General features: G+C 48.5%; 1 protein-coding gene across 1 annotated transcript in view; it reads right to left on the reverse strand.

Annotated features, from left to right (window-relative positions):
- NFATC4 (nuclear factor of activated T cells 4) overlaps window positions 1–10621 on the reverse strand; it is a 28506-nt gene extending 17885 nt beyond the window's left edge. The window contains exons 1-2 of the mRNA XM_033169791.1: window positions 10420–10621; window positions 1925–2912 (exon numbers count right to left, since the gene is read on the reverse strand). Coding sequence (XP_033025682.1) covers window positions 1925–2912; window positions 10420–10516 — 1085 coding nt within the window. The 5' untranslated portion in view covers window positions 10517–10621. The remainder of the gene's footprint in view (window positions 1–1924; window positions 2913–10419) is intronic.
- Between the last annotated feature and the right edge of the window lie 2237 nt (window positions 10622–12858).

Consider the following 12858-nt stretch of genomic DNA (forward strand, 5'->3'; position numbering starts at 1 on the left):
ATGCAGCAGCTCAGCTTTTGCAAGGCTGACCTAAGTTGCCAATACCACCCTTATAGAAACCTCTGCAAACAAAGAGGCAAGGTCTACTGTATTTTAGTCCTCGTGGGGTTGTTGTCGCAGGCTAACCCATTGTATCCACAAGCTTGGCTTAAGAGATGCTAAGTTCTACTTTGAAGAAATGGGGGACTTGCTGGCTATGGGCTTTGGAACTGCAAAGGGGGCAGAGGAGGGAATGGATGGAGCCACTGCCCCTGAACTCAAAGGTCATGACGTTGATCCACCATGCAGGAGAAATTCTTCCAATCCAGCTGCTTACCTTAACAGGGAACAAGGCACTGTGTGTTTACGCCAGCTCCCACCCGTCCGCCCCCAGCACCGCATGCAGAGCCGGGGTCTGGGATGTGTAACTGGAGACACCAGCCCTTCTGCCTGGTCTGGTCTGACAAGTTGTTTTTATACAACAGAAACTCTGGCAGCCAAACCACAGAGCCGGCAATGGCGCTGGCAAATTCAAACCAGCTGGCTTAAGGGTGGGAGAAGGAGGGAGCCATGGCTTCCACCCCCACCCGCAGTTCCCGACAACGGCATGCTCAGGTGAAGGTCTTCGGATGCTACAGGAAGATAGCTAGGACCCACGCTAGGAGGGCAGCAAAATCTGCAATCTCAGGGACTGAGCTGGGGCTGCTCCAGATGCCCTGCTAATTGTCCTGATTAGCTGGCTCAAAGCTTACGAAAAGGCTGGACGCCTGTGCTTTGCTGAGCATTCCTTCTCATTTGTTTTGTGGGCAGGTTATGTGACAATGATGGTTCATCCTGATTTGCTTGTGCAGTGGTTATACAATCCCCCAGTGCTATTTTTCTGGGGGGGGGAGGGTGCCAGAGCTCACCACAAACTTCTCCCTTGTTCTCTTAGAATCACAATGGCGCCCACCTGAGAGTTGCCAGAGCTGAGTTCTAGTAATGCTCCTGCATTTCCTCATTGATCATTTTTTTTGTTCACACTACACGTTTTAGCGCATTTCCCACCATCCCTGTGAAACTACCAAAAGTCCATTTTTAAAAAGTGGATTTGCTGCTCCAGAGCACTTTAATCCGCTTTAAATTGCACAAACCTAAATTTCCACAATCCATCCTGTAAACTACAGATAGTCTATAGAGGTGAACGAAAGAACTACATGTGAGGAAGCTAAGAAGCAAAGCCCCATCCACGTAATACATTTAAAGCATTCTCATAAAGCTCATAAACGGCCTCGGCCCAGTATACCTGAAGGAGTGTCTCCACCCCCATCGTTCAGCCCAGACACTGAGGTCCAGCGCCGAGGGCCTTCTGGCAGTTCCCTCACTGCAAGAAGTGAGGTTACAGGGAACCAGGCAGAGGGCCTTCTCAGTAGTGGCACCCTCCTTGTGGAATGCACTCCCATCAGATGTCAACTATCTGACTTTTAGGCAGCTGTGTTTAGGGAAGTTTTTAATGTTTGATATTTTATTGTGTTTTTAATATCCTGTTGGAAGCCACCCAGAGTGGTTGGATATAAATAATAATACTGTAATAATAATAATAATAATAATAATTTCACTTTAAACAGCTCTGGCAGTTTAAAAGAATCCTGGGAACTGTAGTTTGCTAAGGGCTGCTAGGAGATCCCTGCTCCCTTCACAGAGCTACAATTCCCAGAGTGGTTCCAACTTGTAACTCCACATTCGCAAAGCCATCCACCTCCAGCTACCAAGAGCTAGAGATAAGCATCACAAGACGGATATTCCCATCATGCCTTGTTGGGAATCGCCCCAAGCCACCTGGATGACCGCTTTTAGAAACCCTCTCTCAGGCCACAGTTCCAACCCAAACTCTTGACATTCTTGCATGGGAAAAGGAGGGAGACCACTTATCCAAACTCTACAGAGCATTAGAGTCTCAGTTTACCTGAACACAGGGCTGTGACCTCCAATGCGAGCTTTGGACCAGGCCAGCGGGGAAGGCACTGCCAGGTAATCCATTCCTTCCTTGCGCCCCACTCCAAGTCCGTAGCCCCCCGTGGTGCCGCTGCCCCCATCCTCCCCATTGCAGCTCCCTTCCTCCTTCCTAGTCAGGGCCACTGTCTGCTCAGTCGAGGTCTTCCGGGCTTTCTGGGGGATGCTTTCCGCCGGCCGGGCTCCGGTACAGTTGAAGGGCGTGGTGTCGCCTCCCGCCTCTACGGTCTCCCCTGGGGCCTCCTCTCCAAGGCTGCCCCTCCGGGAGAGGCACGGGGATGCCGAGGAGTGCGTTTCAGAACTGGAGTATCGCCGCTTGCCACAGGGCGAAGCTGGCCGCGGGCCCAGGAGCATCCATCCATCCTCTGCGCCCCGGCTCGGGGAATAGCTGGCGCCATAAGGCTGCCATGACTCGTCGGCGGGCGACCATGGCTTGGGGGAGCCCCGGGGAGAACCCAAGGGGGAGCTGAGGGCAAAGCGGGCCGCCGCCTCGTTCAGCTCCCGCTCCACATCATCCCCGGCGGGGGCCTCGTCATCCGAAAAGAAGCTCCAGGGCGAGACGCTGCCGCTGCTGGCAGGGCTCGGGGTGAAGAAGCCGGAAGATGGGGTGGTCTCGCGGTAGCCCCCGAAAGCCTCCAGGAGGAGGTAGTCGCGAGGCGAGGAGTCCCAGTCGTCTTCCTCGGCCCGCCGGCCTGGCGAAATGGTCGTGATCTGGATGCTGGGGCATTCCAGCACACGGGAGCCTCCGAGGCGGACACGCCGGGCGGGCTGGCTCTCAAAGGTGTCACCGTCCAAGTCGGCCGGCCTGGGTGGGGGGGAGTGCATGCCTGCACGGCCCCCGCCAAGATGCAGAGGGCAGGGGATCCCCAGGGGAGAGGTATAGGGAGGCGGGTCTCCCAAGGCAAGTGAACAGTAGGCAGGGAGGTTGTCCGCATCCAGGTCTGTAAAGAAAGAGAGAGAGAGAAAGAAAGAAAGAGAAAAGAAATTAGAACCACCATGTTGGCTGAAAATGGTATGTCGTTGGTATCTAACACCGAGGAAACTGGCAAAAATGTATAAATCTAAATCAAACAAGTGTTGGAAATGCAAAGGTTCTTTTTATCTTGTCGTAAGGTTAAAGCTTACTGGGGGAATGATATATAATGAATTGAAAAGGATGCTTAAAATAACTTTGGGGGGAGGACAGAAGCTTTTCTTTTGGGAATTATAGAGACAGAACTATACCTAAATTGTATAGAAATTTATTCATGTATGTGACCACAGCAGCAAGAATGTTACTCGCCCCAGCAAAGGAAGAATGGATACAAAAACTTATGGAACATGCAGAAATGGTGAAACTTACCAAATCAAGGTAACAAACTTTTTATAAAAGAATGGAAACGGTTTATTGAATATTTACAGATAGATTGCAAACAGATAAAAACACTGGCAGGATTTTTGTAAGAGCCTGCAGTTTCAAAAGAGTATATATTTACAGTAGATAATTAAATGAGCTGATTAAATGAATTTGGATATGCCGGAGATATTAAAAAATAAATTTAAGGAACCGCAGAAAGAGGCGGAAGGAAGTCAGACCTTGAAATGTTAGAATGATTGTAAAATTAATGAAATGTATAAATTTGAAAAGGAGAGAGAGAGAGAGAGCGCCACCACGTTGGAGTCAATCAAAGGTTTACCTGGCCACAGCATTCAACAGCTTAGTAAGATCACAAGATAGAGATAGCCATTTCCAGTTATTTGCCCCACCCCGGGCAACTGGCAATCAAAGGTATACTGCTTTCAAACATGGGGGCTCCATTCTCCACTAGCTGTTGACAGATGTAGCATGTAGGCACGTTAATAAATCAATAAGGATCAAAGCATAATGGTCACATCCACACCATACAATTAAAACACATTTAATGTACTGTATATTTAAAATGTGGTTTCCCCCAAAAGAATCCTGGGAGGTGTAGCTCTCTAGAGAGGCAAACTACAGTTCCTAGGACTCTTTGGGGGACATCAAAGTGCTTTAAGTGTGGGTGTGACCGATGGAATTTGGAGACCTTGAAGGTGTCAGAGGATAATCTAATGTTCAAGTGATTCTCTGCTCAGCTGTCCCAAAAGTGATAGGAAAAAACCAAGGTAGCAGGTTTACCATAAGTTTACCAAAAAGTGGCAGATATACTTTTAGGCTAACAGACCACAGACAGGTAGTGAAATGAGCACCTCTTTCTACTGGTAAAAGGGAACACAATTTGCTAAACTGCATGCAATCCCATGATTGTCTTGCACACCAATGCAATGTCTTGTGAACCATCTTTTTTGAAAAAAGCAAAAGCTTTCTAGCTTCTATGGCTCTGAAGAGAACCTCAATCTGCATGCTGTTTCATGAAGCGGTAAATGCATTTGGGTATATGTGCAAGTTTCCATTTGAATAACACAGTTAAATTTTAAGGAGCCATGTGAGCAGCTCATTTCTGTACCAATTGGTCATTGTAAGAGCCTTGTAACGGTAAGAATTTAGTGCCTGAGTGCATGCATTTTCCTCTTCCCTCTCCTTCCCTTTTTCCTTTCACGCTGTGCCTTTTTTTAAGATTGTAAGCCTGAAGGGCTGGGATTAGTTATTTTTATCGGGAGTTTTCCCCGATAGAAATGATTTGAATGAATTGAGAACACACTAGTGAAGCCATGAATGAATGAATGAATTCTAGTGAAGCCATGAGCCAACAGATGGCTGATCAGAACATCTAGCAGTAAGAGAGCAATGAGGGTCATAGGTCAGTGGCAGAACATCTGTTTTGCTTGCAAAAGGTCTCAAGTTGAATCTCCAGATACGGGTGGAAACACCCCCAGTCTGAAACACTGGAGAGCTGCTGCCAGCCAGTGTAGGGCGGACCAAGGCTTTGACTCAATATAAACTAGCTTACTGAGTTGCTGTCTTTCTGCCTTCCTCCTCCCCACAGCTATCAGTAGCTGAATTCATTACACCAAATATGTGACCCGATTGTCAAATTAATCCAAGAGAGGGCCTGAGCAATGAAGGGGAACCACCACCACCATCAACAACAAAAAAGGAGGTTTTTCAGCAACAAAGAATCCTAGAAGGAGGATCCAGCCGCATGCTGTCCTTTCGCCTATGGCATCCTGCCTGCATACGTCAAGAGAGAGAGAAAGCAAAGAACCCAAACCCCATGGGATGGATATTAAATATAGCTCGCTGGGGGGTGGAGAGAACTACCCACAATTCAAATAAAGGAAGAGTTATCTACTTTTTCCCCCTAGAAAAAAACAAAATACATACACACAGCAAATATTTGGAAAAAGATATAAAGAGGCGGAAAAAATAGAGAGATGAAAGTTGATTTCTTCCTCTCTGCCCTGCAACCATTTCTTCTACTGACAGCTGCTTCTAATTTAAAGTTTCTCTCTCTGGTCACACCCACATCCTGGGAATTGTAGTTTGCTAAGGGTGCTGGGAATTGTAGTTTCAAAAACCAGTGATTGCCTAGCGGTTAAGAGTGCCGGACTAGTACCTGGCAAGGCCAGGGTTCAAATCCCTGCTCAGCCGTGAAGCTTGTGGGCCAAGTCACTCCCTTCTCCGTCTAACCTACCTCGCAGGGTTGTTGTGAGGATCGAATGGGGAGAGGAGGAACAATGTATGCCACCTTGCGCTCCTTGGAGGAAAGGTGGGATATGAATGTAACAAACAAACAAACAAACAAGGCGCCTTTAACAAATTACACTTCCCAGTTTCCTCCATGACTCTTAAAGTGGTGCAAAAGTGATTTAAATAGGTTGCCTGGCTGTGACCTCTCCGCTCCCGCCATCTTCTCTCTCTCTAGGGAGTGGATCACAGCACCCAAATGGCTCACACCTCAACCCTCCATCCAACCCAGTCTTGTCACATTACACCAGCTGTTGCCAACCTGGTGCCTTCTACATTGTTTTGAACTGCAAAAATAGAGGTGATGGGAGCTGCAGGCTGGTGGAAGGCTGCATTACACAACCCACCCCCAGCACCGTGTTTGCTCCACCTTCTGCCAATATTCAGCAGGAATGAGCAGCAACTGTTTCCTGCCTGGGTGTTGCAGCTGGAAGATGCTTTGCGGTACTCGCAGGGCAATGCATGTGTGGTTGTGTGGGAGACAACTATGGGAAATTGGCAAAACCGGAAGGCAGGGAAAGAATGGAGGTGGCTGGTCAAGAACACAGGCACACACACAAATAGACTGGCAGCCTTGTATCTATCTACCTGTTAATCTGGGAAGGCAAAAAGGCAAGCGACTGCTGCATTGTAGCTAAATAGAACCTGCAGGTTCAGAGGCACTCTATCCCAATGTTCTGCCTCCACCAATGGAAGAAGTGTACCTCAGAATACCAAAGATAGGTAATCAAGTTGGGCGGGGGGGGGGCCTCGGTTCCTGCTTGCAAACTTCCCATAAGTGTCTGGTTGGCAGCTGCTGAGAACAGGGCACTGGGTTCGGTGGGCCTTTGGTAGTGGCTGGAGTTGTAATCCAAAACATCAGTTTTGCAAAGGCGGCAGCAGACAATACTGCTCTCGGTGGGTCGTAAAGGAAGCCTGCAAACCACCAGGTCAGATTGCATCCTCCATTTTTTTTGCATTGCCATTTTGCGACTCAAATAAAAACCCCATGTACAGAGGCAGTATATCTTTGAATGCCATGTGCCTAGGATTTTTCTTTTTTAAACAAGGTGAGCTGCTGTGTTTGGGAGCTTTCCAGAGGCACCAGGCTGTCCTCTGTTGGAAGCAGGATATTCCAGGGTAACACAGGCTTTGGTTTGTTCTTCAGCAAAAGTCCCAAAGTGCAGGGTGGCTCCCATCTTGCCTCCAAGAGTTGCCCTCCCAGCTTCCACCCTCCTTGGGTTGAGGGGCAGGTGGAGGGAGAAAGCCAAAAAGGCTCACCTCCCTTTTTGAGACAAAAGCTTCTGAAATAGTTTTTGGTGGGGTGAGGGGAAGTGGGCTTAGAAAGTTTCCCCTGAACTTGGCCTAGTCTTCTCGGGGGGCCTCCACCCTGTTTTGTGGGCCAGAGACAAGGATCCAGTTGGATGGAAGAGAAAAGGGGGGGGGGGAGAGAGAGAGAAAATAAGAGAAGACTGTCAGGGAGGGGCCGCCATCTGAACCCAATTAAAGGGCCATTTCCCAAAGCCCCAGGCTCCACTGGCAGGGACCCCCGTTGCCAAGGAAACGGGGCGCAGGCCAAGAGACGAAAAGGAAAATTGCACTGTTGCAGGGAGCTAGTTGAAACCGTATGCGGGAGGCTTGAAGTGTGTCTCCTCCACCCCCCCCTTCTTCCCCACTTGCCGCCACCTCAAAAGCCCCCCCCCCACAACAACCCCAGCTCCCCTACACCCGGGATTTGAAGGCCTTGGATGGGAGCCAGTGTAGAGGGTCTGGATTCTGTGGGATCCCGAGGCCCTCTCAGCCCCCATCTGGATTTCATTTGAACCAGACACCGCCTGCCCAGAGACAGTTTGACCTTTCTCTCTGGAAAAAAAACCCAGTTTCCTACCTCCGCCTCAGAGGCTGGCTCATACAGGGGGCTGCCAACTTCCTCCTCACAGCAGCGCCCTCAGCCAGGGTGTGGATATATTTGGGGGCAGCCAGCCCACTTTCAGCTGAACCCCTTCCAGAAGCACCCCCCCCCACAAGTTCAGGGGGCTACAGGGTCAAGAATGTCCCCCATACCAGCTTCCGAGACAGATATTGGGTGGGCGTAGGGGGGAGGGGAGTGGGAGTTGCAAACTTCATCTAAGAAAATAAAAGAAGGGGGAAGGATTTCCCCCCCACACCCCCACCATCACCACCCCCACCTCCCATTCTCATTTTTCAAATATGCGTGTGGAAATGCATGTCACGCAATCCACATTTTTCCATTTCGGGATTCAAAGCCTGGGTTTGCAAATGTGATATTTTGAGTTTTGAATTCTTCCTTCTGACGTGACCACTTCAAGCATCTGAGAAAGAGGGTTTTGGCCGACAAAAGCCCATGGCCCAATAAATTGGTTAAAGGTGCCGCTATGCTCCGGGATTACCCTACGCTGCTGCAACAACAAGCTAACAGAAATTAAATTATTCTGGGGCGAATGTTCATCCTGAGGGATTGGGGTTCAAGTTTGGTTTTGACGGGGGTGAGACAAGTTTCAGACATCGAAAGGGGGGGGCGGAACCTCGGGGAAATACAAAAATTTCTCTTAATTCACGATGAAAACTGAAGAAACGTTTGCAACTGTGGTGCTGGCCCCTAAGAACACATTGGTACCAACATGTCCTACTGCAAGCAGTTAAGCATCCAGATGACTTAACTGGAGATAAAGCAGTCACTAACTATACAGTGAACAAACACCTGTTTACAGCCTCTCTTGCGCTATGTGTGGGCACATATGAATTACCACTATGATGCTATTATTATGCCGTTTTGAACGTGCAGAAGCCTACCTTTCAAACTGATGGAGGGTTTGGCGGGGGGAAAAGGATTTACAGTTTCGTTTCATTCCTCTTGGGCATTTTGCACCACCTGTGACTAGATACCCTCTGCCAGATACCGGTATCTATTTCTGCCTGCAATTATTACCAAACTAGTTTAAGCCCCACTTTTGGAGAGAAGGCAAAGCCTGTTCTTGCCAACTAGGTGGAGAAGAGTACATTCACCAGAGGGGCTTAACATAGGAGTAGGGGCGTCAGGCCTAGGGGCCAAATGTGGCCCTCAAAGTTCCTCTACATGGCCCTCAGGATTCTCCCCAGGCCACACTCCTGACTTGCCCTGCTTCAGACCCTCCTTGAGAGTTTCCCCTCTGTTAGAACATGCCCATGAACTCTGATAATGCCCCTTGCTTTTCTGGATGTGGGGGAGAGAGAGAGAGAGAGAGAGAGAGAGAGAGAGAGAGAGAGATGTGTGTATGCTTGCAGAAACTAGCCTACTGTATAATGAGGAAATCTGCATTCATTGCTCCACCCATTTTTGCCTCTGCCCCGCCCATGTCTTGCCTATGGCTTGGGGGAAGTTGCCCCAAAATGAAGGAGACCCCCAGATTCACCACCACTGGCTTAACTGCAGTTAATGTAGAGGAGCTCAGCAGTACTTACAACAACCCTATAAGGTAGGCAACCATTAAACGCACTGTGGCCGAGGCTAGGAAATCCTAAGTCACCTTGGGCCAGGTGTGGGGACCCTGTGACCCTGTGCTTCCCAAACTTGGGCCTCCAGCTGTTTTTGGACCATCTCTGATCACTGGTCCTGCTAGTTAGGGATGATGGGAGTTGTAGTGTAACAACAGCTGGAGACTAAAGTTTGGGAAAGGGTTTGGGAAACCCTGCTCTAGATATGCCTGGACTCAATCTCCCATCAGCCATTGCAAGGCCAATGGTCTGAGCCACTGTCCTTTTCAATCTGGTCTTTTGACACCTAGGATGCAGATCTTTAGGACTCGTGCTCGTTTTTCTGGTTGTAAATTTTATCACCTGTTTTTAAATTTTAAAATAGGGAGCCTAGGGCAGGGGTAGGCAACCTAAGGCCTGTGGGCCGGATGCGGCCCAATTGCTTTCTCAATCCGGCCCGCGGACGGTCCAGGAATCAGTGTGTTTTTACATGAGTAGAATGTGTCCTTTTATTTAAAATGCACCTCTGGGTTATTTGTGGGGTATAAGAATTAGTTCATTTTCCCCCCCTTCAAAATATAGTCTGACCCACCAAATGGTCTGAGGGACCGTGGACCAGCCCACGGCTGAAAAAGGTTGCTGACCCCTGCCCTAGGGTGAACAGAGGATAAAAAATAAATTTTAAAAAACACACCAATAATCATCCAGTAACATCATGAGGGCCACCCAGCCCCCATTTGTTTCAGATTAACCAATGTGTTCACAGCTAAACCACGATTTGAACCAAAGATTTTTCAGCTCACAGCATCCACACATAGCAGCACACACATTAACTCTTTTTGATCAATACGTTTTTCTGTATTATTATTATTATTATTATTATTATTAGCTACAAAAAAACCACCCCACAATCTATGCAGAGTTCAGTGCAACCTGAAAGTTTTCAGATTCCAAAATTTTCACAGAAGCATGATGGGGCGTGTGTGAAACTCGAGACCGATTTCTTCTCTCATTCACTCACGCACTTTCCTCACCAGCATGGGCAGAAACGCAACACCCATCTTTAAAATGATTGCAAATAGTATTAACCATTTGCGTGGGCCGCATGTTTTAGGGATTCGATTACTCACTCTCGGAGCAGAAAAACACACACACTTTTCTTGCAGGGAGATGGGAACATTCGTGCCATCTCCCTCCGCCCTTGTCCTAAAAAGGAAAGGGAGGGGGGACTTTTTCCAGCTACACCAGACACACGCACAAAAAAACTTGATCCCCCCACCCCATATATTCTCACACCTTCCCTCCTTGTAACCAGCCACCACAAGCCCCCATAACAACCCGCATCTCACCTTCCAAGGGGACCCCCATTCCTGGATGCTCCTTTTCTTCTTCTCCAAAAATCAGCTTGAATTCTAAGTCCTCGTCTTCGCAGTTCGCTGCGCCCATTTTTTCCAGGGGGTGGGGGAGAATCGGTGGATGCAGCCTAATAGGGTTGCAAGCCCCTTTCCTCTCCCCACACCCCTCCAAAAAAATAAAAAAAAATAAAAAGGGAATTGGGGGCTAGGTGGAGGAGGTGTTGGTTAGATTCACCTCTGCTCTCCCCCTTTTAACGCAATACCTCTTTCCGCGCCTTCTTCCCCCTTTAATATAAAAATAAAATAAAATAAAGAAAAACTTTTCCCAAACAAACTTTTCCCTCTCCTCCAGCTGCCCCCCTCCCACTCTCTTCCTCGCTGCTGATTGGCTTTTCAGAAAACCCAAACCATGCCCCCATATGTCACTTTAAGCCACGCCCACCAAGAAGGGGAGAGGAGGGGGGGGGAGAACCCGAACTGGGCTGTTCTATAATCCCCCATCTCACGCTGCCCGAGAAAATGAAAAAAGGAACCACCTCCTCCTCCACCCCCATTCTGGTCCTTCCAGATGGACCAGCCTACCTGGAGCCCATTGGAAGGCAGCCCAAGGAGGGCCCGCCCTCCTTAGGCTGCTTATTATGCACGGGTTGGACACACCCAGGCAGGCTGTTAAAGGCAGAGGGACGCGTTGCTCTTGCTGAGAGCTACACTGCGATTATTCTGATTATAGCATGTGCAGTGTGTGCGCGAAGCCATTTTTTTGCAACCATGCAGGGAGGGGGTGACAGATCTTATATGAGCACGCGAAAGAATGGTGCAGCTGCCTGTATGCAGCTCCGGATATTTTGATGCTCCAAAACTCAACATTAATTGGAACATAACTTCCCAACCCGGAAAGCTGCGTGTTTGGTGCTTGCACTGGTGATATGCAAAACATGAAACTCAGAACAGGTCCGGCACTAGACAAGTGGACACGCATTTAAAGCACAGAGAATCCTGGGAGCTGCAGTCCCCCCCCCCTTAAAAAGCTGCAGCTTCCAGGATTATTTGGAAGTCATGCGTTTTACATGGGCATTGAGTCTGCTTAAAAATGTATTATTATGGGGCTCTGTCCTTGACAACATTGAAACTACCTCTTTAAAATGGTTTATTTTGGGTTTCGTCCTATCATGACAACTCGGTAAAACTAGGAGGCCCAAGGTCACCTATTGAGCTTTGACACTGAGCAGGTGATTCGAGCCAGGTCCTGGTCCGACCTGTTTTAACCCAGTTTCTGCCATCCTGGTTCCCTCTAGCTATTTTGGATTACTATGGTTGTGCTGGCTGAGGCTGGTGGGAGTTGCATCCAAAACCTCTGGAAGATAGTATTCTGGTGAAGGCTTCTTTTACTCGCAACACCACACTTAGAGAAGCTAAGCTCACCCAATTATCTTAAATGCAGATGCGTGGAGATGGGATATGGCACTCTGTGTGTGCTCAGAGGCACTGCCACTTCCTGGACTAGGATTACCAATTTACTAGGGGAAGAATACGGGTCTGGCTGGGTTTTATATTTAATCTGTCGCCTTAGGAGCAGTCGTTGCAAAAGCCGTTTATTTGAAGTCAGCTTATATGTAGTGCTTTGTCCCGGATATAAAATTCTAGGGGCCTCCCCCAGACACTGGCCTTGTCCCCCAAACCCATATGTATCTACCTCTGGCTGTGCCTGGGTTAGAAGAGGAGCAAACATTAAGACCCTGCTCAAACTGAAATCTGCCACAGCTCAGCTTTATTATTATTTGTGCAGAATACAATGGAACAGGTCTCTGCCTCAAGGAGACTGCAATCTAAAGTTTTGTAGCAAGGAAACTACAAAGGAAGGAGGAAGGAAGTGGAAGCTGGGATAAAGGGAGAGAGATAGAGAGGACGAGAATACACCATTACAAGGATGGGGAATTTGTGACTTCCCCACATGTTATTGGATTCCAGCTCTGGAGTGGTGCTAGTTTCTTTTGGATGACATTGAGCACCTGGAGAGATGCTCAACTTGTAATATTGGTTTTATATACAAATGTGCAGGCAGAGCATATTGGAAGCAAGAGACACCTATAGCAGGCAGCAATATTGCTGATCCTGAATATGACCCCCCTCCCCGCCAAGAGCAACACTTTGGACCACCGCAATCCTGCTACGGATGCATCGAGTCCAGCTTGACTCAGAACTCTCTCTCTCTCTCTCCTCTCTCCACACTTGGTATAATAAAGTGTTTCCCTGCCCCTCCCACTAGCTCTGATTAGTGCCACATTCCATAGGCAGGGGAGCAAGAGTTCCAGGTCACACTAACAAAGGCATCCCCAGTCATTAAGGATCATTGGCATTCTTTTGTCACTCCCCTGACTAACCCATTGTCTGTTGGGTGAAACCAAGGTAAGGATCCATCTGTACAAGGCGGCT

Source organism: Lacerta agilis, chromosome 14, assembly GCF_009819535.1.
Source record: "Lacerta agilis isolate rLacAgi1 chromosome 14, rLacAgi1.pri, whole genome shotgun sequence".
Lineage (NCBI taxonomy): Eukaryota > Metazoa > Chordata > Lepidosauria > Squamata > Lacertidae > Lacerta > Lacerta agilis.